The sequence below is a fragment of the Callorhinus ursinus genome, unplaced genomic scaffold (assembly GCF_003265705.2).
Source record: "Callorhinus ursinus isolate GAN/ISIS: 27379988/994484 unplaced genomic scaffold, GSC_fseal_2.0 scaffold14, whole genome shotgun sequence".
Classification (NCBI taxonomy): Eukaryota; Metazoa; Chordata; class Mammalia; order Carnivora; family Otariidae; genus Callorhinus; species Callorhinus ursinus.
In genome coordinates this window covers 33,586,248-33,611,880 of record NW_027397076.1, presented here as the reverse complement: position 1 = coordinate 33,611,880, position 25,633 = coordinate 33,586,248, and the positions used below count along the sequence as shown (strand labels likewise).

Genomic DNA, 25,633 nt, shown 5'->3' with positions numbered 1-25,633 from the left:
ATATGATCTCTCAACACTCCTGAGGTAAATGCACATATTTTCATATTTTGTATATGTGGAAACAGACAAGAAGCAATGAAATAAGCTGTCATGATTACACAGCTAGTTAATGGTGGAGCTAAATCACATCCAGATCTTTTAGATACATGCTTTTTTCATTACTCACATTGGTTCATACTCCTGAAACTATTTCTTTGTAGCTCCATTTCGACCAGCATGAAATGCCAAATCTATCCACAGGCAGTCTCATAATTTTGAGTGTATGATGTGCTAAGTTGAGTGTTTGTTTTGGCCTTGGCAACAGATGTCCTGATTACCTCCATTAACGCAGACAGCTCACCAGTCCTCTATCACTCTTCCTAATTGGTTCAGCTCCCTTAGGCTACTGGCTATCATTCTCTTTCGTAATACTTACATCACTAGGTAGGAACATTTGCAAGATTTAATTTGCTTGACTGACTAAACAATATTGTAAACCCACCTTTGATTTTGGCTAAAGTTGATAATCTTGAAGTTTTTAAATTAGCAAGTTACAGGCAAGTGCAGTATTTTCTTTTAGAACAGATGTGCAATTTTCTTGTTCGATTTAGGCTTTTACTTAATTCATAGAAGATGGCCCTTTGAAGAGTCCCATTCATTTCTATTTTGGGTGGCCCCCCAAATTTATTAACATCTTCCATAAAATATTTCTTATTCTATGGTGTTTGTGATACAACTGACTCACACATTCTTAATATTCTATTTGCTGTCTTCTATGCAGTAAGTTGTACTTTTAAACTGAGGAAAAAATTCCGGCCCACCAGCACTCACAGCAAAGTCACATCACTTAAGATCAAATTTGCCTCAGATATTGCGGATCTTCTGCTTTCTTTGATGAAAACCTGGAAGCACATATTCCTTCTAAGCTCATGTAAAATTTTTTGCTCCCCAGCTGAACTATTTCGTTCCTGGCATTACTGAGTTCCACACTGACGGAAACATTTGTCGGGCTAAAATGTGTCATTTGGAAAAATCAGTTTAAAATATTGAAAGCTTGGCTATCTCCAGGTAGTTATTAGCCGTAAGTCTTAAAGAGAATCATGGAACAGAACTTTGTAGCCTTGACTGGGATTGAAACAGGGCTCTGCAGCATCTACAGATAATAGTAAATGTTCAGAGTGGCATTTCATTCATGCATTACTGAAGGAGTTAGGGGAAAAAAAAAGAAAAAAGGAAACCAGTTGCAGCAGTTCTAATTCCAATCAGACTCTCCGCATCAAGCCTATTTAGATTGGGCCTGATAAAACTGACTTCTATTCAGCATGTTCATGTAGATTTGGAAGCACAACATGCCCCAAGATGGACAGATGCGGCTGGTATGCAGTTTTACACGTCCTACCTGTTGTCATGTCTAAAAGCCAGTTGTGAATAAATTAGTACAAAGTCAAAGCAGCTTTTTAGGAAGTTTTAAAAAAATGCACAGGTTTTTGGGCACCTGGGTGGCTCAGTTAAGCATCTGCCTTTGGCTCAGGTCATGATCCCAGGGTCCTGGGATGGAGCCCCACATCGGGCTCCTTGCTCAGCAAGGAGTCGGCTTCTCCCTCTCCCTCTGCTGCTCCCCCTGCTAGTACTCTTCAAATAAATAAAGTCTTTAAAAAATGCACGTTTCTAAACGTGCAAACCCTTCTAGAATACTCAGGTATAAGTAGCATGTAATTTTCAAAAAATATTGGCCTTAACTTTTCCTATTTTATGACTTTGACGATAATTCACTTCGTGAATCCAGGAAGACTTTCCCAAACTTTCCCAGCCCAAACTTGGTGCCCTTTTGAAATACTTCCTTGGGCGGGGGGGCACCTGGGTGGCTCAGTCGGTCTCAGGTCATGATCTCAGGGTCCTGGGACTGAGTCCCATGTCGGGCTCCCTGCTCAGGGGGAGCCTGCTTCTCCCTCTGCTCCGCCTCCTCCACCATGCTCTCATGTTAAAATCTTAAAAAAAAAAAAAAAAAAGCCCCCTTGGCATACTCTTCTGTTAGGTTCAGTGGCCTTTTTTCATCTTTGTATATCTAACACAAAGCTCAAATTGATTTTAAGATTTTATTTATTTTGGGGGGGGAGCAGGAGGAGAACACAGAGGTAGAGTGAGAGGGAGAAGCAAACTCCCCGCTGAGCAAAGAGCCCGATGTGAGGCTCGATCCCAGGACACTGAGATCATGGCCTGAGCAGAAGGCAGACACTTAACCAACTGAGCCACCCAGGGGCCCCTCAAATTGATTCTGAAACGAAAAAAAAATGTGATTCTGTTCTGTGGGGTCTCTGAAAACTTGTGTGGTCCCTCTTGTGAAGATCAAATGAAGAGAGGAGACAAATTCTACATCCATTTTACTATCATGAAGGACAGACACAGCTTCCTATTATTTACCTCAAAGATGTCAGAGAAAAAAAAATGAAAAACTCTTTTCACATTTATTGCAGACACCTCAATCAAGTAGTACTTACAATGTATAGCATAACTATTAGAGAAGGCTATGTGAATGGGGGTGGGCCATGGTAATGAAGGCAGGCCAGCATGTCCTTACATGGCTGTCCACTGGCCCCCAAAATAATAAATGCACAACTGAAGAATACCTGCAGAAAGTGAGGGGGCTTTTTGGTGGTAAATGGAATACAGCCCTAAAAAAAAAAACCTCTTTTCCAGCTCAGCTCTACCACCTACGTTAAGTACCACAGCTCGGAAAGACAAAGATATAGACCCAACTGTGAAACTGTGAGGTGGACAAAAAAAGAAACAATGTCAAGAATGTTCCTTGGAAGTCTGCCTTTACTTGAACACTTCTTATTCCAAAATGCTCTGTATAATTACTGTTAATTTGTACTGAGGGGCAATGATACTTTTGCAGGCATAATACCCAAACCTAAAAGGTTACTAAAATTGTATTTCCCCATTCTTCCCTCACACTAATGTTAAGGCACAGATCTGAAAACAGACTAAGGAAATTATGACTTATCTGTGAACACATGACAGCTTTAAGCAAGAATATTGGCCCTGCTTTGTATTACAGCCACATGTTCCTACTTTTTCAACCTTGAAAAATAAATATTTGAACTACAATCTTCAATAAAGTCTCTCCACATTTGTTGTCAGTCTTAATCACCTTTTGCTTGTCTGCTTAGAGCCTTTAGCTCTTAGATGTTGCACCTGGAGATTCTTGCTTGCTTTATGATGTAGGTTTATATGCCCTTTAATTGAAAGCAAACCGCCTTAGATAATCCAGTGACAACAATGTTACAAGGTCCATTTTCCGTTAAAAGGCAAATAGAAATATTAGGCTGTTCTCTAAAATGAAGGAAAACACATAAAAATACACCGCAATCTGCCACACCACTTCCTTTATCAGAGATAAAACCCCAAAGCCTAAAAATGCCTCTTTTGTATTCCACCCCCTGGTGGGAGTAAAGGAGTACAAAGAACTGCAGTTCCCAATGACTGACCTTGCCTCGCTATGTGCCACTTCTCTGCCCAAAGACTTTAAGTCATACAGCATGTGAAATAGCGTATTTACCCTACCACAGTAACTTTATCAACTTTAACCCCAAGTTTTAATATTCTAATTATTTTATGCTGAAAGCACCTAATTAAAAAAACAGGTAAAAATGAATATGGAAGGGTGACCAAAACATATACATATACCTCACCTGTAAGCAGTGCTTTTTTTTTTTGAGGTTAAATTTGTAAAATGACAGGAAGGGTGACTAAGAGGGTATCTTAAAAGCAATAAAATTTCTGGGGCGTCTGAGTGGCTCAGTGGTTAAGCGTCTGCCTTTGGCTCAGGTCATGATCCCAGGGTCCTGGGATCGAGCCCTGCATTGGGCTCCTTGCTTGGTGGGAAGCCTTCTTCTCCCTCTCCCACTCCCCCTGCTTGTGTTCCCTCTCTCGCTGTGTCTCCCTCTATCAAAAAATAAATAAAATCTTAAAAAAAATAAAAGCAATAAAATTTCTATAAAATAGCTTGATTTTATTTAAAATACTTTATTTTTTTATTTTTCTTAAGTAAACCCCACCCCCAATGTGGGGCTTGAACTCACAAACCTGCGATCAAGAGTCACATGCTCTACTGACAGCCAGTCAGGCGCCCCAAGTTTCTTGATTTTAAATAGCAGTATGACAACTGATCAAAAAGGAAACAGCTACATATGCTAGGTCCTCTGCCTGCATGACTAACTAAGCACAATATATGATGGTGACCCCTGGAGTTGTTATAGTGTATAGACTGCACGGCTGGACCTTGGAGCTGATGCACCAAAACATTTTTCCCCCCTCAGGGAGAGAGAGTTAGGGGGAGAGGGGCAAAGGGAGAGGGAGAGAAAATAGTAAGCAGGCTCTTAGCCCAGTGCAGAGCCTGACACTGGGGGAGTTTGATCTCATGACCTTGAGATCATGACCCAAGCCAAAATCAAGAGTCTTGGTCACTCAACTGACTGAGCCACCCAGGCACCCCAAAGTATACTTTTCTTTTTCTTTTTTAGAGAGAGACAGAGAGAGAGACCACAAGCAGGGGGTAGGAACAGAGGGAGAGGGAGAAGCAGACTCCCCATTGAGCAGGGAGCCCAACACAAGGCTCAATCCCAGGACCCTGGGATCATGACCTGAGCTGAAGGCAGACGCTTAACCGACTAAGCCACCCAGGTGCCCAAAGTATTCTTTTTTAAAAAAGATGTAAAAGTTACTGCCGATCAATTGTTAATACAACAAATGGTAAGTTTAAGAATATACAGAAGTTCAGGGCATCTGGGTGGCTCAGTCGTTAAGCGTCTGCCTTCGGCTCAGGTCATGATTCCAGGGTCCTGGGATGGAGCCCCGCATCGGGCTCCCTGCTCCGTGGGAAGCCTGCTTCTCCCTCTCCCACTCCCCCTGCTTGTGCTCCCTCTCTCACTGTGTCTGTCAAATAAATAAATAAAATCTTAAAAAAAGAAAGAATATACAGAAGTTCAAAACTTAGCACTGTCTCAAAAAACACTATTGAGACACTTAAGCTATTAACATCGAAACTGTTACACTATGAGGTAACAGACTGGAAAAATTTTTCTAAGCACCTAACAACGGTTTTCAAATAATAGAGCAAGAAAAGCTTTCAAGGTTAAATAGCTAAATGCATAAAAATGGAAGAATATGATCTTCTACCCAAATTTCTTTGGTTTTAGAGAAAAATCAATCAGCCTCTTTTTGATTTAATGAAAAACACTACACAAGTGGGTTTCATTCCTGACCTCACCCAACAGCACCTACTAGCCAAATATGCATCATCTGGTAGGCCCATAGTGGGGCCTCAAAACATGGTTTTGAGTAAGCATTATATAAGCTTTGTATACTAAGCTTTATACAAATGTACAGATGTACAAATTTGCCTACTATTTCATGGGGGCTACTGCTCTGTCTCCAACAGTTAGATTGAATTGTGCCTATAAAACCAGATTTGTGAAAGTGTGTGGTGTGTGTGTGTGTGTGTGTGTGTGTGTGTGTGTGTGTGTGTCATTAACCAATTTTCTACCAGGTGCAAACCACCGACTATAGACTGGAAAAAAAAAATGCAAGGTCTTCTTTATATTTGGTCATACTAATATTCAACATAAGACAGCCTGTCACTAAGCAAATCATTCAAACTACAGTTGGGAGATACTTTCTCAACACTGGGTCTTGAGAATGAGGAATTTAATGGTAATGCAAACCTATGTGTTCACTGTCCTCAAAACAGAAGGGGAACCTATTTTGTGAATCAAAAAGTCACTAAACTGTTTTTACAGGAAAGCAGGTTAGGATATAGGTACGGGGAAAATCCGTATCTCCTACTTCAACCCTTTCCCACCACAGTGTGAAAAGTGAATAAAGACAGCAACATTTTTTAAAAAGTTAACTTATATTAAAAATATTTTGTTTATAAACAATTTTAATACTACAAAGTAGTATTTCAATACAAAGCAGTTCGAATATTAACTGTTCTTTAAACTGTTAAACTTTATTATAAATTAAAATTTCTTTACAAAAAAATTGCACATAATATTTGACCACTCTTAGGTTCTGATGCACTGGCATTTGCAATAGTTTCTTTAATCTTCAAGTTAAACAGTCTCGGCAAGGAGTCCAGAACGTAGAAAGGGCAATAAACAACCCTGTTAGAGCATTCAAGTGCAACTAGCAGACTTGTGGCCATGGCAGTTACACTTTCCTTAAGATGGACTGCTTAAGTTTTAAATCCTGAAATGAAGAATCTCAAAAGGTTTAAAGAAGAAGAACTAAAAGGGACTGCCTGCATTTTACTTGTAAACACAGCCCTGGAAATTAAATCCCAAACAAGAATCTCTCAGGCATCAGAGAGTGTCAAGTGAATCAGGAATAGCACAACGTAAAGAAAGGGGGAAAAGTAAAAAATAAAAACAAAAACAAAGCAAAATTAAAATAAATGTCAGTCACTTTGAGGAACTATACTTACGTACATGATGTTATGAGTATCTGGCAGGGCCCAGAAGTAGGCCAAACAGGAAGTTCATTTATCCAACCGAAGAGGGTCATGTTCATTGCTTCCGGTTTTGAGGATAGGATATTGTAGGGGACTTGATATGATCAGTAATGCTTGTCTGCCTTACGCAGACCTTAGCCAGGGATCAGCCTAATCTTGAAGGATCATTCAAATAATTTTGGCAATTATTATAAGGACTTAGAACTGACTGCACCCAGTGTTCAGTGATTCTTGCTTTCTGTTTTGTAACTGTTTAAATTTAAGAGCTCATTTAGGCTGACTCCAATCTCTTGGCACTTGGAAACTAGTTTTCTCAGGTTATCAGTTTTACCTCCTTCTGATGCTTCAAACAAGAGTTGCTGTAAAAGACAGGGAAGCACAGAAGTAAGACTTAGCTAGATTTTGAGCATCACCACATCAATGGATATGGCACATGCAGAAAATTTATAGGAAAACTTCAAGATGAAATAAAAGATAAAAAGCATTACATCTTTCCACAGTGATGCACAAAGAGGTAACTTCTGTAAGGCTCTCTGATATAAACGGTGGACCTATAAGATAGATATACACACAATTCCATCAGGAAACATGATGAAAAACACATTTATAATCCTAATTATTTCACTGGGACCTCATAATACACAAAATGGTTACACTGGGTTTTCAAGTTTCCAAACATTCAGAGCTCTTAGCACGTAAACGTTTATGTTTTAATCCTTTTAAACTGAGAAGTCAACAAAAGGGGCTGTACAGCTTAAAAACAAAGTGACCCAACTGATAAATCAATCATAACTTACCTCTCTTTGTCCCTTTAGAACAATCTCAGCAGCAATGGCTCTAAGAAAAAAAAAAGGAATATAGAAAAGGGAGAAGAAAAATTTATATATCTTTGAACGAAATGAGATACTACCACTGGCAGAATACTGACTGTGGGAATCTGAGTACAAAACTTCCTGAAAGTAACAGGCTAAACTTCCAAGGAGGGTAACCTATAGTGAAAAGAAAAATTCAACAATTTTTATCAACTTTACAAGAATTAAACAGACCAGTGTTTTGAACACAAATAACGTTTGTGAAAAATACTCATAATTACTAGTAAAAACACCTGGCACTAATAATACCTTTAAAAGAAAGAAGACATAAGACTCTAAGAGGGGGAAAACCCCACATTAAAAAAAAATGGGCTTAAAATGTGTATAACAGATTTGTTTGATAACAGTACTATTATCTAAATGTGCTGCTTCAAAAAAAATTAAAACTCCATCCATTCTAGTTTTAGAAGCAATTGTTAATGAGCACACCCTTACTCTCAGTAGAAAAGCTCAGCAAGTGCCAAAAATAAATCTAAATTAGAGCTCTGTCCAAGAAAAAAAAAAAGATGTCATTTCAGATTTACCTGTCTGGAGCAAACCTTACAAATAAAAGCAATAGCTATAAAAACATGTACATGATTGCTGCATTACATTTTCCAGGTGGCCAGGCATGTTGGAATATTATATGTAAACATCTTGGCTTGAAGTTTCAGAATCTGAACATTGCTTTCTTCCCATTCATGTTGAAGTAGCCTGCAAAGTACATTCAGGAAAATGAACAAAGCACTGCAAGTGTAGGGAACACCAAATGTGCTCTATGAGCAGAATGTTTGATGAGGTATAATTTTTGATCAGTTAAATTCCCTCAAGGCTATTCAGCAAGTGATTGTAAATGCCTCTTACAAAAACTGCCCTGGGACAGGAATAGGCAAACTAGTAAGATGCCCCCCAGTCAAGGCCCATGCCACATTCAACAGACTAAAATAGGTCTACGTATTCTTATTAAAGCACTCACTCCATGAGCTCCCTCTCCCAAATTTTAGAAAATAACTTGATATATTAATATAATTTCCTTGTATTTTTCTTTCTTTATTAAACAGAGTGGATGAAATATGAATGTTTCTTGGGTTAAAATGTAAGTACAGTGACTAATTATTAAGTTCTCTATTCTGGAAAAAAAAAAAAAAAGAATGACCACAAGGAAATAACTATCAAAACACAGAAGTGGAGCTCTACCATCAAAACCAACAATCAAACTACCTGTATTCCTAAATGCCTAGCCTAACAGATACTAGTCAAAATATGACATTTTCTGTTTTTCATGTTTTACCAAAGGTGATGCTTTATTTTTTTTTAAAGATTTTATTTGAGAGAGAGAGAGAGCACGTGAGAGCACGAGCTGGGGGAAGGGCAGAGGGAGAGGGAGAAGCAGACTCCCTGCTGAGCAGGGAGCCCCCGACATAGGGTTCAATCCCAGGACCCTGGGATCATGACCTGAGCCAAAGGTAGATGCTTAACTGACTGAGCCACTCAGGCTCCCCAGAGGTGATGCTTTATAATAGAAATTTCTGTATTAGCTTCTGCAGACTGGAATGCTTACTAAGAATTTTTATTATGAAACACTATTTTTATCATAACCTTAAGCCTTTAAATTTTTTTCAGTCTCATACCATTTTCCCACATACATGCCAAATGGAATGGAAATAATTTAAAACACAAGGAAGTATTTGATAAATATTTTAGGTACCTTATGATCCACAAAACAAACTTAGAAACCTAAGACACAACTGATGCAGTGGGAGTGACTGCACAAGCAGAAGCCAAAGCATTAGCATGGACGGTACCATTTTGAATTAAAATGCACAATTCTTGAGGGTGAGAATAAGTTTACTCTGTCAGAGCAGAGAAACTACAAAGAAATGCTCAAAAGTCTCCCTCTAATTCAATGTATGAAATCCCTAGATAAGTGTTTCTCAAATGTATTTGAGGGCTCAAGCTCAGGAATCTATATTTTATTTAGTTAACTGATTTTTAAAGCAGGCTCCACGCCCAATGTAGGGCCTGAACTCTTGACCTCTGAGGATCAAGAGTCACAAGCTCTACCAACTGAGCCAACCAGATGCCCCCAGGAATCTGTATTTTAAATGAGCATCCCAGGAGACTCTGATGCATGATAATACTTGAGAATGACTGACCTACATGAAAACAAATCACAGTAACCAAAATATATATAGTTAGCTGCTATCTCCATTAACACTTTACAAACCTTTTAAGTAATAGTCCTTTGCTATGTAAAACATGCTTACTGCTTATAATGCATGTGCTAAGGACAGATGGTGTGTGCTTAGGGAATGCAGATAACTTTACTTGAATCATAGGCCCCTTATAACCTGTAGTTTTCTGAAGTAACCAGATTTTTATACTGACTTTTACATGAATTAGCTGTATATTGCTTAACAACTCTGAAACTGAAGTAGTATGTATCAATGAGAAAATGCTAAAGAACAGACAACTCTTATCAAGTTTTTAAAGAATAATTTTATATGAAGAGCTATTGGGCTGAGACCAAAAATAATTTTATTTTTTCTTACCTCAGTGCAAGTCCAGAATTAGTTGGCATAATTGAGCAAAACCGTTCCAAGGTTTTGGAATGCTGAGTCTTTGGAACACAGCTCAAATAAAAGAAAATAACCTGTAAAGGTTGAGGGGGGGAAAATGAATGCAACAAAATGTGAAATCCAATTACCTATGTGTTTTAATGAGAAAACCAAAATGGTCTTTAAGACATGAATGTATAAATTATAATAATGTATGATGCTGTGAGTTACAGTTCCTACCATTAATTATATTAGTGATTTTCCAAATATGAATTAGGAAATATGATCTAGTGATGACAGCCATGGACTGAGAACACTGACAAGGAGCCAGGAGTCCGGGTTTACATTCCTGAGTCTACCTTTACTTGCTGTATAGCTGGGCAAGTCATAGGACTAATAATACCTGCCACATCTTGCTCATGGAATGCCTGTGTGTAAATGACTTAATGTCCATAAAGTGGTTTGAGATCCTGGGATAAAGAATGGCATAGAAGTACAAAGCATAGTAATTGGTTATCCTGATTAGCAACAAAACCATCCCACCAAAAAATAAAATAAAATACATATATGTTTTAGTCTACATGGAGTTTTAACAGGACCTTTTAGCCTACATTGCACTAAACGAAAGGGGTCTCTGAAAATAAACTAAACCAAACCTGTGCTTCCTTTCCTGTAAGAAAATAACCTTATAAATATATCATTAGTCATATTCTACTATTAAAATTCTAAACAGCATGTAATTTCAGCTTTCTTATGCCCTATGTATAGCTAATATTCACTTGACAAAATAGTAACCAAAAAAAGTATCTACAATGTACATTATGGAATTTTTCATTGAGTAAAATTTCCAACTTATCATGCAAAGCATTACAGATATTATTATAATTACTTTTTTCGATCGTTCTTCTTTAATATGTCTTAAACCATAACATCACTTCAATTGTACTTCAATGCTAAATTTTCTTAAATATATCAATATGCACATTTTACTTTAACTTAAAAGGGCTCTGTTCCTAGATTTAAGTCATAGTAGAAAACATGGTGAGGAACAGTAAATGCTACAAAAGTGGACCTAAGAAAAGCTCTCTTGATATAAAACAAGAGTTTTGCTGTCATTTTTTAAGTCCCCTTCTTTTGCAAATATCTAAAGAAGAAAAGTTTTAAGTTCTTACCCTATTATGGAATTCATAGTTGGACCAGTAATCAGCACTGCTAAAAGGAATGGGGTATCGGGCAGGGACTGTAACCAAACATCTATTCACTAAATCAGTAAAAAATTTGAATTCTTGGACTTTGTTTCTGGATCCAGCAGCTCTATTATTGGCAAAGACAAGATAACTGCCAAAAGAAAAATATTATAATTTAGAATAATTAAGGCAGTGTTTTTCTCACTCAGAAAGGTGATCACCCCTTTCCCCACCATATCCCTTTATTCCAAATCCCATTCTTATTAAGAGGAACTAAACTTACTCCATCCAAATCTTCTGCACTATATCAGATCTCATGGCCACCCCTAATGCTGCCTCATATGCCTCCACTGTCTCTTTAATACTTGATTGAAGAGGATGACAAAGGCTGTTTAAAAAATGAAGGAAAACATTGTATGTCTACAGCTCAATTCAATTAGGTAAAGGAATGACAAAGTATTATTTTAAACATTACAGATATTATTACAATGGAATCCTTCTTTTGAGGTTTCTTCTATAATAATGTATTCTTCTATAATAACCTTAGCATCCCTTCAATTTTGCTTCAATGACTTTAACATCAAATTAGTTTTAATACAGTATAATTCAGTAACAAGTAACAAATGCAAGTCTAATATGCAGTACTTCTTTCCACAGTACATAATGTCTCACCAGTAAATCAGCCACAAATAAGGAACTTGGTAGTTAAACATCTCATCATCAAAATTCCCTTTACATAAACGGGCTGGAATGTCAAGTGGTCCTGGTATATTTAAAAGATACCTGAAACAAAACAAAACCTCTGTTTGAAATTATGCCTATGCACACATGGATTACTAATACTTAAGAAAAACAAAAACAAAACAAAACAAAAACACCTCTGCTTCAACTTAAATGTCTTTGAAATACTTTGAGTCTTGAGACTGTGTTCACATGTATAACCATACTGCTTTGGTCATGTCTCTAGCATCACACAGTCTATTCTTTTATACCCACACGAGTAACTCCTCTTCAAAAATGAATTTATTCTATCTCCCAAATTAAACAAACCCCATAATCTAATTAAATCTAATTAAAAACAGAGAACAACAAATGGAATTACCATGTCTCTGAAATTTTCCCACAAAATCTATACTTTCTTGTAAAAAAAAGTTCTTTAAGAGTTATAAAACTTGACATCTGAAAACAATCTCTTTCTCATATACATACATACACATACATAGAATTATAGGTTTCATTTTAGATATGATATCAAAATATATTCTGTAACATACTGGTCCATTAGGCACTTGTCAAAAGAGGTCCATGATCAAATAAGATTGGGAAATACTGAAAATTACAGCCCTCTCTTAAAAAGCCACAGTAGGATATTTAATAGGATATTAAAGACTCTATAAAATTCAATCAGTAAAGAAATCTATTTGACTCACTAATTTAGGTTTCTCCCCAATATATCTGAATGTTTGTACAACATTTACCAACATCTGCAAGAGTAATGTTTTTATTTTTTTAAAGATTTTATTTATTTGACAGAGACACAGCAAGAGAGGGAACACAAGCAGGGGGAGAGGAAGAGGGAGAAGCAGGCTCCCCACTGAGCACGGAGCCCGATGTGGGGCTTGATCCCAGGACCCCAGGATCATGACCTGAGCTGAAGGCAAACTCTCAAGGACTCAGCCACCCAGGCGCCCCAAGAGTAACGTTTTTGAAGGAAATACAGTGATCTCTTGGATTTAAAAATTATTTCAAGGAAGTAGGTTTTAATGGATTAGAGAAGTTGTATGGTGGCAGAGGACAAGAGGAACCATAAGCAAAGAAGAAGTGGGACATCTAGAAGTCAGGTTATTATCATCTTGTGAACTTGGCCATAACTAGCTATATTACCATGAGTTAATCACTTAACTTCTAGATACTAGATTTGTCAACTGAAAACTGACGTAAGAGATGACTTCAAATCTAATCTATGTAAGACTCCATCCCTAGGCTAACTTCAGTAAAATGAATAAAGTCCCCAAGTTAACTTTTGTGGCTATCTACTAATCTTCACATTGACTTGAAATGCATGAAAATTACCTCATCTAGTTCTTTCTTTCTTTCTTTATTTGAGAAAGAGAGAGAGAGAATGCGGGGGGGGGGGGCAGGCAGGGAGGAGGAGCAGAGGGAGAGGAAGAGAAGCAGACTCTTCGCTGAGAGTGGAGCCTGACACAGGGCTCAATCTCATGACCCTGAGATTTTGACCTAAGCCAAAATCAAGAGTCAGACGCTCTACCGACTGAGCCACCCACACGCCCTCCCTCTGTCTTTGCAGTAAGTGTCACATGGGAAATGACAGAACCCAACTCTAGGTAAATATTAAAATACATACTACATTCTAAGTATTTTGCTTTACAGTTTCTAACTCATGAAGTAAAAAAAAAAATATTTTGAACCCAGTAAGAGCACTGACTTACCCCATTAATAAACTTTGGCTATATTTGTAAATTTAAAAAATTTATATCAATATCAATAAGAAGTATGACAATGCTAAAAAATACTCTCACCTATTGCCATTCTTCTAATAACTGATACAAAAAATATTTCCTAAATTAACAGAAAATGCACACTCTGTGTAAATAAGGTCTTCAGTATTGTCTAAATAAACTAAGCACAAGATACTCTTTTCTTGTCAACTCTTAGTGTACTGTGAATTATGACTTTTCCCATGAAAAATTTAATAAAGCAAGGTGACTTAGTAAACAATGAGAAGATTATCTGGAGGCAACCCATTTCCAAATTTTTATTGACAGTTATTTAGGCTGCTTCATTAAACTGACATCAAGAAGATCTTCAGATCTTTGATTAGTTACCACAGTAGAAACTGGCAGCATCTTCTTTTAAGCTAAACCAATTACCTCCATGCCCAAGGGAAGATCAGAACCAGCAAGTCTGTAAAAAGGTGAGCTTTGGATCTGTCCTGTGCCTAAGTTTGAGACATTAAAGCACTCTAATTTAAACAGGGACAAAGTCAGCATGGGGAAGCTGAACAATCTCTAAGTTTCTTATAAAATAGTTGAATTCTCCATTAATTTGTATTTTAAATTATTCTTTTATAATTAACTGTAAGGTACTAATCTAGATGTAACAGCAGAAAGAATTTCAGAAACAGTACTAAAATCACCATGTCAATAAACTGGCTATCAGAAAGGACAGACATAAAGACTCAAGTCTAGGAAAGAATAGTGACATCAACTTTTGCCAAATCTCAACTAAAACTGGAATGTTCACAAAATATTCTAGGGTAGATGGATCACCAAATTAACAAAACATTGAGCTACTTTTTAAAAATATGTTTTTATAGAACACTGCTACACTGTGGGGTAGGCAGAGGGAGCACCTAAATAAAGAAAAATATTTCTAAGCATTAGACTTGCCTATATAAAACCAAAATGTTATATGTACTATTTTCTACAATAAAAATTTTTAGGAGATACTCAGTTTAGGCCTTCCTTTTTAATTTTTTAGAAAATATTTTACTTATTTGAGAGAACGAGCAAGCGAGAGAGAGAGAGAGAGAGAGAGAGAGAGAGAGAAAACAAGCACAAGCTGGGGGAGGAGCAGAGGGAGAGGGAGAGGCAGGCAGTCCACTGAGCAGGGAACCTGATGTGGGGCTTGATCCTGAGAACCTCAACCAAAGGCAGACACTTAACTGACTGAGCCACCCAGGTGCCTCAGGGCCTTCCTTCTCTCAGTTCTTCCTAACATAAAATAAAGTATGTGATGATAAAGTATTTTCCTTTTGATGCTGTTTTACTTGGAATCAGCAGGCTATGCCTATTTTTGTAAATAAGGTTTTATTAGAATATAGCCATGCTCATTCATTTATACGTTGTCTCTGCCTACTTTCTTCCTAGAACAGCATAGGTGATGAGTAGTGGTAGACTATATGGCTTGCAAGCCTAAAAGATTTACTATCTGGCCCTTAAGTGAAAAAGTTTGCTGATGCCTACAGACAGATGGGGAGAAAGAAGGGAAGAAAAACCTTCCCCCCAAATAATTCTTTACGATGTCCTGTGGCCTCTTAATTGTTGTTCTCTTGTTAGAGTAAGAACTCACAACCAAGCAAGCAAAGGCAATAAATAAAGAGCTTTCCATAAGTTACTGAGAAAATGATGCTTGAGAAAAGACTGCTCAAAAACTTCTCACTCCGTATTTCAGAGGCTAGAGTGGGATCTCTTTAGACTTAAAAAAAGTAAAAGGTGTATTACATCCATTTGAGATCACCAATCAAATAAATTAAAATTCATTTTTTCAAAACTCCCTTGAGATTGTCTCAGATAATTCACTGCTATGGTATTAAGTGCTAAAATTAACAATAACAATGAATTAAAAGCAGAATGAGTCACCATGATGTTAATATAAGCCTTCCTTTCTTAGTGTATTTAATCCAAAGAATGCAAAGCATATTACATCTTTTCTGTTTTTATTCAGTTCTACTGCCCTCATAATAGTTCTGTAAGAGCGTTCAAGTATTTTTTTTTACATCAGTCTAAAATGTAATCAACCCACAAAAAAATCTGTAATCTTTCTACTAAACTATATTGTCCCTTTCTTCTATAAAATCAAGAGTTCAACAAACTTACCGAAATAGATCCAAGTTACTATACTTCTCAAACCCAGGTTTAAAGAAGGATGCAATAAATTTCCGCAAAAATGGAAGAAGATTATCTCCTTGATTCTATTTCAAAAAGAAGAGAGGAAGCATACACATTACACTTACAATGTTTAATTAAATCTTTCAAGGGAGGAAAAAGCCCTTAATCACCCCCTATTGATATGATTAAGTTTCTTGACTAGATGGGGGTAGAGATAACTCTATATTCTGATCGCCAATTAAATCCAACCAACCATTAAACAGCTTAACACCCAATATACCACATCCACCAACTGTCTTAATAAGCTTTTTTTTGTTTTTTAAGATTTTATTTATTTGACAGAGAAAGACACAGCGAGAGAGGGAACACAAGCAGGGGAAGTGGGAAAGGGAGAAGCAGGCTTCCTGCCGAGCAGGGAGCCTGATGTGGGGTTTGCTCCCAGGACCCTGGGACCATGACCTGAGCTGAAGGCAGATGCTTTATGACTGAGCCATCCAGGCGCCCCTGTCTAATAAGCTTCTACTGCATGTTTAGCACTGGTGCTAGGTGTGTTGGAGGCTCTACATCTGATTAAGACATGGTCCTTGCCCTTATAAAGTTCTTAGTATAGTATATAAAGCAGCTAGAAACAAAACTACAAAGCAACATAAGTGCAATGATAGAACTACACACAGAGTATTTTTAGCAAAGAGAGAAGGAATACCTAACACAATTTGCAAAGGGAAAAATACTAGGAAACGCTTCCTAAAGAGATTGATGCCTGAAACATCGTAAAGAATGAATAAGGAAACGTGAAACACAAAAAAATATTTAAGAATTATGAGGCTTTTTTTTACCTGTAAGATGAAGAATTTGCATGTATGATAAAAAACCTCTGCATTCTGAGGATTTTTTTCAAATGCAGTAAGCCACACTGCCCTGGCTTTGTCATGCTGATTTGTTTGCAAATATAAAGCAACAAGGGCTTCCAACAATTGGCAGTTCATGGGACACGTTTCCAATAAACATTTACAAAGCTCCACTGCAGCCTCATACCTTAATAAGAAAAAAATATGTCTAAACACATGAAAAAAAATCAATTTTTAACACAAGGTTAACTGCTTGTCAATTAAGTTTTACCTCTCTAGAAGCTGGTGCAGAGCAATCATGTTTGTGTAAAGTGGAACACAGACCTCTACTCTTTCCTCAACAGTAAGGCTCTCATCTGTGCAAGCTTTCACCGCATCTATCCAAAAAGATCACAGTAACAGAAATCAAACATGAAATGAATTATTTGACTGTTATTTAAACTCTGAGACACCAATGAAACATGCTGGCCTAGCCTTTTGCTTGACCATCATCTTACCATCTTTACTGAACTCCTTCCTGGCTTATTACCCAAAGGAGGTATTTTCAGGTATCTCCAAACTCCCTAAAACTCAATCTCTTACCTTCACATTCTTGGTAATAAAACCATTCTATATGAGCTCTCGCACATACCAACATTTTCACTTAGAAAGTGTCTCTGCATTTACCTAAATGCCTTAAAACTGATCTTGGGGAAAAAAAATCAGAGAATGAATTCTCTTTTCATCTTTCTTTGACCCAATTCAAGAGGCCCCGTTCTCTGTTCTATAGCCATTTAAATGTCTCCCCCTAAACTAGATCCTTTTACTCCTTCAAAACACTCTTTTCCCCTTGTAGAGTTCCCACTCTGCATCTCAGAGAGTGGGTCACTGTTGCACTTTGCACAGCTGTCGTCACCATTTCCTCCTTGTTCAGTGGTAGCAAGATTTCCCAGATTTACAGAGTTTAAAAGTGAATCTCATTCTGAAATTGCACTTCTGAAGTTCACTTATAAAAATCATCTAAATAAACCTAAAAGCCAATCTCTCCATTTGTTTTATTTGATTAGCATTTGATAATGTTCTTATTTACATATCCCCTTGGTCTCATTCATTGACTCTTCTCTCACTCCTTACTGCTATTCTCTTAAATCTCCATTTCCTCAGAGAAAATATCTCACTGCTTCAACTATGGGATAATTTATTGCAAAAGCACATTAAAAACTATAAAGCACTTTATAGTATAGTAACTCCTATGTTAATAACTTTCAAATCATTTCTCTGTCCATAATCGTCCACTTAAGTTCACTTATTTCCTTCTGCCAACAAGCACTTCCACTTGAATGACCAATTATCTACCATTCACAAATACTACTCCTACTACCAAAATCAGTCTTCCCAAATTTACCTGTTTTCTATCCGTACACTTTCTTTTTCCCAGTCTCAAAACCCTGAAATTATTCTGACTACTTCTTCTCTTCTTCCCTGACACTTAATCAGTCCCCCACATCTCAAATGTCTCCAATAAATATTCCCTCTTTCCCAGGTTACTTTTTTTTGTGATTCACTTTTGGCCATCAGATTCTGGTTGTTTTCATACCTTTGGGATCATTCCTCTTCAGCACATTTTTCCTTTCTTCAAGAACCACTGTCATCAAGTCTACCACACTTACAAAGTTCTTGAAAATCTGGTATCATTCTACTTATCAAGCTTAATTCCTACTATTCTACAGCATAAACTCTCGCTTTGATACGGACTCTCCCTTCTCCTAATCGCCCTTCAAATCCATAGCACCAACTCCTATGTTGCTTTTTGTTTACTTAGCTTCCCTAACAGGATTATCCTTCTTTTCCTTCCTTTCTTTGCTGGTTTATTCAATAAATATTTACTAAGCACTTAGTATGCTGCCAGACAGAGTAAGTCCTTGGGAAATATAGAGATAAGACAAGGGTCCCATCTTTGAGCAAGCCAACTATGTCACATCAGAGTCAAGATTCAAAGTCCAGCTCCAAGTCTTAATTCTTCTATGAAGAATTCCCTCATCATCCCAACCTACAATAATCTCTTTCCTTTGGGTTTATGACCTGTACAATGTAATTTTATAAATCACAGATCTTTGTCTCTTCTGTAAGCACAGAATTTAGACTATATATCAAATGTATAGATTTTATCTTCTGACTAAGCTATATACTTCCTACTAGGAGGAAATAGGCTTTATACCTTACTGTTTTCCAATTTCTTAAGAGATAAGTTATAATCTTTTAACTTTCACCTTGACAGACTGCTTTAAAAAAATTACCTGGTTCTCTACTTCAATCAACTCATTAAACCTACATAATCTCTATTATCTACATATTTAGCTGATATCTTTTGCCATAATCAGAAAAACTATGTAATGTAGTACAGTTCCTGGCTTTCATATATGCCAAATGTCTATCTTATGTGATTCAATCCCTAATCATCTTTTTTCAATCCTTAATCTTCTAAGCATTTGTATAATAAAGTGTGAAACAACTTGCAATATATACATACATATTTGTTCCAATTAATTATGAAGACTCAAAATAAGGGAAAAGTGGATGTTCTAAATAACTTATAAACATACTTACCTTCAAAAACTGCTAACAACATGTCAGGATTAGTCTTTACATCTTGAACCGCTTGCCATGGCATTACAAATGATTCTGTGTTAACAATTCTTGAAGGATTGGCATTAGATGGATCATAAAATTTTGAAGGGAGAACATTGAATTCAATAAGATGTATGTAGGCCAGCCATGCCAAACATCGATCACTTGTTTTAAGGTACTCAGCTACTATTCCACTATTAGCTGATTTCAAAGCATTCTAGGTAAAATAAAAAAATAATCTGTTTTTAAAAATAATGACTCCTATTCCTCACAAGATTCAAATGTAAAGGCAAAGAAGAACCCAAATGTCATATTTCTTTGGAGTGGTTCTTAAATACCTAAGTCAAAATATTGATAGTCAACTTTTTTAATGAAAAAAACTTGAGATGTCAGTATCACGTTAATTTTTACTCTGCTAAGGTTTATAATTTATGAAAAAAGATTCAACTTATTTGTACATTTTAAGTGTCCTGACATTCAAAATCTAGTAAGATAAAAAGAAAACAGTAAAACAAACAAAAAAACCCACCAAACCCATACAGGAGATTCTCAGTTTGGATTAGTTTTTTTCCCTTATCATCTAAATATTGAAGTTTATTCTGGTGGGTACTTAACATACATTATTTTCATTTGAACCTCACAAACACTCTTAAAAACGCATTATCCCCACTAAGCAAATGAAAAAAGTCATAAACTGATTCAACTTACTAAGTGGCAAAACAAGGATTCAAATCTAAAGTCTGTGTTCTTATTAAAAATGCTAACCTATAATATTTTAGACCTTTAAAAAACTCTCTATAAAGTGTAATTAAATGCTATAATAATTGTTTACCTGTAAAACTGCAAGTGCACTCTGGCATCTTCCAGTAAAGATGTGGAGCTGAACTCTAAACAAGAGAGCCTCTAAGAGCTGAAAGGACAGAATATCTGATGCTTCCCGCTTAGCTGCTCCCATCAGAAACTCCACCATTCTTTCACATACGTAATCCTTTTCTTCAAAGGTGCTTTCTAGGTGCAGAAACTGCCCAAAAAGGTTTCATATAATTATATTTCATAAAAATAAACTGTAAAGCTACGATTTTCCACATTTCATTATTTTATTAAATCTTCAATTTTTGCAAAAAGGATAATTATAAATATACGTATAAACCCATCTTCCTGGGGCACCTGGCTGGCTCAGTCAGTACAGCATGTGACTCTTGATCTTGGGGTCATGAGTTCAAACCCCACGTTGGGTGCAGAGCTCACTTAAAACAACAAAAACAAACAAAAATAACCCATCTTCCAGTACTATATCCTATATTTCCCTTTCTACAAGTTGGAAAGTGGACTCAAATGAAAACTAAAATAATACAGGTATACTCTTAGAATAACCCTGAAGCAATTTCATCTCTCCTTTCCTTGAATCAACAGATAAATGGCAGTAAGATCACGGTAGATTTTTGAAAGTTCGGGTTTATGGTCACGTACAATTTGCATTGCTTAAGCGTATGACCATATACAATTTTTGAGAGTAGCATTCATATTAGATATATGTGGCAAAACAAAAGGGCCTAAGAAATTAAGAGGTCCTTTAAAGACCAAACTACTTTAAGGAAAAACATTATACCCTATAAAGTCTTATGATGATCAATAGCATTAACTTTGGCACAAGGCTCCAGGTCAAAAATCAAGCATCTTTCACTTCGGTACCTGAGTTGGGAGAATAAGAGAGTGGCAAGTTCATTCAACAAGGGATACCATGTTATACAAATCTATCTGTTCTGAATTTCAGTTAGCAAGTAAATGACAGATCTGACAGCAACAGATAAGCTAAATCTTATGGTTGTTGAGTTCAGCTAGCAAAAGTTCAGATATTAATGAATATTTATTTTACAAGTGGATTAATTATAATTTTAAGTTTAAGCATGGGTAGGAAACATCCCATTGTCTCAGAAAATAAAAAGAAACCATTCTTTCACCAAATCTTTGTATCTTGGCAAAGTTCAATATTAGTATGAATTATAGATTAAGATTATTTTCCTAAGTAATGAGGACAGATAATAAAAATAACAAAATGCTTCTTGACATTCATGAAAATGTTACATAAACATAAGAAATTAAAAAAAAGTTTTTTTCATGTGCTTTGCAAAAAAAAAAAAAAAAATTCATTTAACTTTTGTCCAAACTAAAACTGCCTATGAGTAGGTAAGCGTAAAATGTTTTAGAATGTTTATATTTTTTCCTTACCAATAGTTAACAACAACAAGAAAATTTACTTTTTCACTAAATATTTTCTACTCGTTTATTCTAAATTTAACCCTGACCCAGGAGTGGTTTTGAGGTTACGGGACAATGAAAAGTTATTATATCTATGTGCAGATAAAGTATATAACTTAAGCTACATACCAATAATTAAGATGATCCAAAGAATTTTAAACATACACATACACACACACAGAACTATGTTATCTTTTCTACTCACAGTCCAAAAACTTTGATAATCAGGAGCATATTCAACAGCTGTTTCACACATTTCCTGCACTTCTTCCTTGGTTCCTCTTTTTGAGAACAATCTGAGGTAATGGCACCAAATTTCTGGATTGTCTTTGTTGTTTTCCAAAGCTCGAGCCAGAACATTTAAAGCAGAATCCAAGGACTCTGAACATAGCCTACATGTTTAAAACAAGAAACAAGAACTTTTTTTTTTTAATGCTTCAAAATACTCTTAAATCAGGCTGATCTAATGAGTCCATTTTGAAGTTCCATTTTCTACTGGAACCTACTGAGAAGCTAGAATCACCCATGACAAAGAGAAGTAGATTAGGATTTTGAGTCACATCAGTCCAAAAAAGGTCCTGATTTCCCACAGACCTAACAATTCCTTTTTAAGTTGATATTTAGTGAGCATTCACCAGATAAAAACATAATGTTATAAAACCCCTAGATTATCAACTTCAAATGTACTTTATGTATGTCCATATTCAGCAATACCTTTTATGAGTTACACTCGTCTGGGAATGAGAAAAGTTAAACAATTCCTCCTCAAGGCCAGCTACTGCCAGCACAAAATATCAAAGCTTTCAATGTAACAGTTCTTTTCAACGGTCAAAAGCTTGCTATCTCTTGAAGAAGATAATTGTCTCTCATGATCCTATTCATAAAATAATACAGTTCTTTTGGTCTTCACTCAGTAAATGAGTCAGAAAAGAAAACACTGTTAACTTATCCCATTAACATGGAAATGACACATAAGACAAGTTAAATAAGCACTGTATTCAGGTATGTGTGATATATTAGCATTCTGTAATGCTGCCTTACGATAAAAAAGCCTTTATACCAAGTTTTAAGACAGATGTTAAGATTTTTTTAAAAGATTAAATCATTTTAAATACAGTAATAAAAGGTTATTCCTAGTAATAAAAGATTATTCCTGCTAATACTATCAAAAAATAGGAGTTAGAAAATGCAATAGGTGAGAAAAATTACTGTTTACCTTATTTGAAGACACGTAATATAACACCACCCACAGAAAAAAGTCAGTTCATCAGAATTTAATGTTCTTACACAAGCTTTAAATCTCTAAATAAAAATTAACATAATATTTAATAAGTTGTTCTATTGTGATTTTATCATTATTTTAAGAGACTATCACTACTGGGGGTGCCTGGGTGGCACAGTCGGTTGAGTGGCTGACTCCTGGTTTCAGCTCAGGTTGTGATCTTGGGGTCATGAGATCAAGCCCTGTGTGGGGCTCTGTGCTCAGCTCAGAGTCTGCCTGGGATTCTCTGTCTCTCCCTCTGCTCCTCTCCCAGGTGCGCTCACACACATGCGCGCGCTCTCTCTCTCTCTCTCCAAGAATAAATAAATCTTAAAAAAAAAAAAATACTATCACTACCTGCCTTTTAAAAAGAAAAACCAATAATCAATCCTTATACTACTCAGAATTTACTGTTTTAACTAATCCTAATAAAAGCCTACTAGAGTTAAAAACTGGGGCTAATTTATTACCCACACACTGAGCCACGCACACAAGCCAAGAACTAATCTTAAAGTTTTTCTAATAGCTTTTAAACAATAAAGTGCTTTTGGCTTTGGTCAAAAACAAAGGCTTCATTGATACCATGATGGAAACATGATTACCATAGATGAAACAAACTTCAAACATAAAAACATAAATGTGCAACAGATGACTCAAAGATTAGAAGTGGACCTACCCCTCATTTTGATTCAAGTACTTGTACGCAAGCTTGAGCCAAAGTTGTACATGAGAAGGATTTTCAAGCACACTTGCTTCTAAATTAGCAATGTCATCAGTCTCATTTGTAAAGTATCTGACATCATCTGGAGTGACAACTGTATCTAAAGCTGGAACATTTATTCGGTTCTCTGGCTGGAAGGCTAGAAGAAGAAGTATCATTAGCTTTATACTTTCTCTTATCCACAGACCAAGAAAAAAAACAATTGGCCTCATCTTTAAAATATTTTAAAATCTAAAGATTCAAAATATACACAGTTCATAGCTTTAAGGTAGAGTGTCACATAATTTACAAACCAGGACACTTCTAAGAGTGAAAGGAGCATTATTAAAAAACTACACCAGGATAACAGGTATAAACTAGGATTCTGCTGGGCAAACCAGAAGTATGGTCTCTCTACTTTAAAGGTAAGTAGTATCACTTAATAATTCACATTCACTAAATAGGTAAAAAAAAAAAAAAAAGAAAAAAGTTATTTATTCTCCTACATTTAGAGAAAAAGTACTACATTAATGTAAATAAACACATGGGAGCATGTATCTATTAGATATCTAATCCACAAATAGTAAACAAATTATTCAAACTTTAATAAATAATGCAAACTTACAATAACGTGTTCGACAATACAGCACTCATTCATATTTACTTTGTTCATTCATTTATTTATTCATTCTGTGAGCCTACTGCATGTCAGAAAGCAGACTCAAAAACAAAATAAACTACTACACCTGCCCTCAAGGACACAAGCCAGGCAATGGGCAATCCTCCACAATGAGGAACAGCATTAAATGCCAAAAGGCATCACTGTTCTTAAAAAAAAAAAAAAAAAAAATAGAAAAACACAAAACAAAAAAAACCCCAAAAGCCCAAGCTAGTAGATACACTAAAAAATTAGTAAAGTGTTAGACAAAGATAGAACACCACAATTTAATGATTCAGGGTCTAAAATTACTTCTTACCATACTTAATTGGTCCCGTAGACTGTTCCTCATCACTACTGAAACTATTCTCTGAAATAGGTTTCCTCCAAAATTTTGGCTTCCACTTTCTTTTATCTTTGTAGGTTGTAAATGGAGGTGCTAGAGTAGACAGGAGAAGATTAGTATTTGATATAACTAGTTTTTTTAAATTTTTTATTGTTATGTTCATCACCATACATTACATCATTAGTTTTTGATGTAGTGTTCCATGATTCATTGTTTGTGCATAACACCCAGTGCTCCACGCAGAACGTGCCCTCTTTAATACCCATCACCAGGCTAACCCATTCCCCTACCCCCCTCCCCTGTAACTAGTTTTTATAGTTTTAAAGGCTACCCAAACAATACTCAAAAAGAGCTAAAATGATTCTGTTAGTCAGAAATGACATACATATATATTTTCTGCCCTAGAGAAAGAGATGTTTATTCTACCCTGTCAGCATGTTACATACATATATACATATATACATATGTATATATCTTGGAGAACATAACGCCAGAAACTTTGCTATCATAAAGAAACTACAATGTCCTTTTGTGTGTGTGTTTGTGTGTGTGTGTGTGTGAGAGAGAGAGAGGGAGAGAGATACTCACTATGGCCTTTACTTTCGTTGATATTGCTAACAAGGAGAACAGCCATCTGGTCCATTGACATTCGATCTTTATTTACTCCAAAAAGTTTCTCAACATATTTTTCTGTAATTAGAAGAATGTTATCTTCATTTATAAAAAGCATAAAAAACACGGATTACAGATACAAGGCTACAGAGTACAAAGCGAAGAGTAATTTAAAAATTAAAAGGAAGTGTATGTTACTGGTCATAAGCACATATGCCTCCTAGAAGGCAAGGCCTCCATTACCTTACCTACTATGGCAAATCTTACATCATGCACCCAAATTGGGCTCAAAAAAAAAAAAAAAAAAAAAAAATTTCCTGAAACAAACTAAACAAGTTAAGTGAAAATTAAAGTCCCAAACTAAGAATGATCACATAGATTCAGTGACTTTACCACCACTCTGGGTTATGGTTAACACTAAATTTAATACACACCAATTCCTTTACTTCCAAAATACTTGCAGTTTAAGATTTATTATTTGGCAATAGATCTGGAGAAAACTTTAACAGTATTTACTCACAATGTCACAGAAATCTATGCTTTCCATAATATCAAAGTGTATAAAGTCCTTTTTATTTCTTTGTAGAATTTGAAACCACATTCATCTTAATTTCCAATCCTT

The 25,633-nt window shown here is 36.0% G+C and overlaps 1 protein-coding gene across 2 annotated transcripts in view; it reads right to left on the bottom strand.

The window, feature by feature from the left end:
* ZFC3H1 (zinc finger C3H1-type containing) overlaps positions 1-25,633 on the bottom strand; it is a 64,873-nt gene that overhangs the window by 7,531 nt on the left and 31,709 nt on the right. The window contains exons 19-35 of one of the 2 annotated variants that reach the window (XR_003210335.2): positions 24,988-25,089; positions 24,373-24,492; positions 23,372-23,555; positions 21,640-21,826; positions 20,008-20,196; positions 19,155-19,392; positions 16,840-16,945; positions 16,557-16,755; positions 15,709-15,803; positions 11,762-11,872; positions 11,373-11,477; positions 11,075-11,240; positions 9,897-9,997; positions 7,957-8,058; positions 7,291-7,330; positions 6,982-7,044; positions 6,471-6,852 (exon numbers count right to left, since the gene is read on the bottom strand). Coding sequence is in view for 1 of the 2 variants with exons in the window: in XM_025882697.2 (XP_025738482.1) it covers positions 6,715-6,852; positions 6,982-7,044; positions 7,291-7,330; positions 7,957-8,058; positions 9,897-9,997; positions 11,075-11,240; positions 11,373-11,477; positions 11,762-11,872; positions 15,709-15,803; positions 16,557-16,755; positions 16,840-16,945; positions 19,155-19,392; positions 20,008-20,196; positions 21,640-21,826; positions 23,372-23,555; positions 24,373-24,492; positions 24,988-25,089 (2,246 nt within the window). In the remaining variant the exon portion in view is untranslated. Of the gene's footprint in view, positions 1-5,971; positions 6,853-6,981; positions 7,045-7,290; positions 7,331-7,956; positions 8,059-9,896; positions 9,998-11,074; positions 11,241-11,372; positions 11,478-11,761; positions 11,873-15,708; positions 15,804-16,556; positions 16,756-16,839; positions 16,946-19,154; positions 19,393-20,007; positions 20,197-21,639; positions 21,827-23,371; positions 23,556-24,372; positions 24,493-24,987; positions 25,090-25,633 lie in introns of those variants that run through there. The other variant, XM_025882697.2, reaches the window with a different exon arrangement.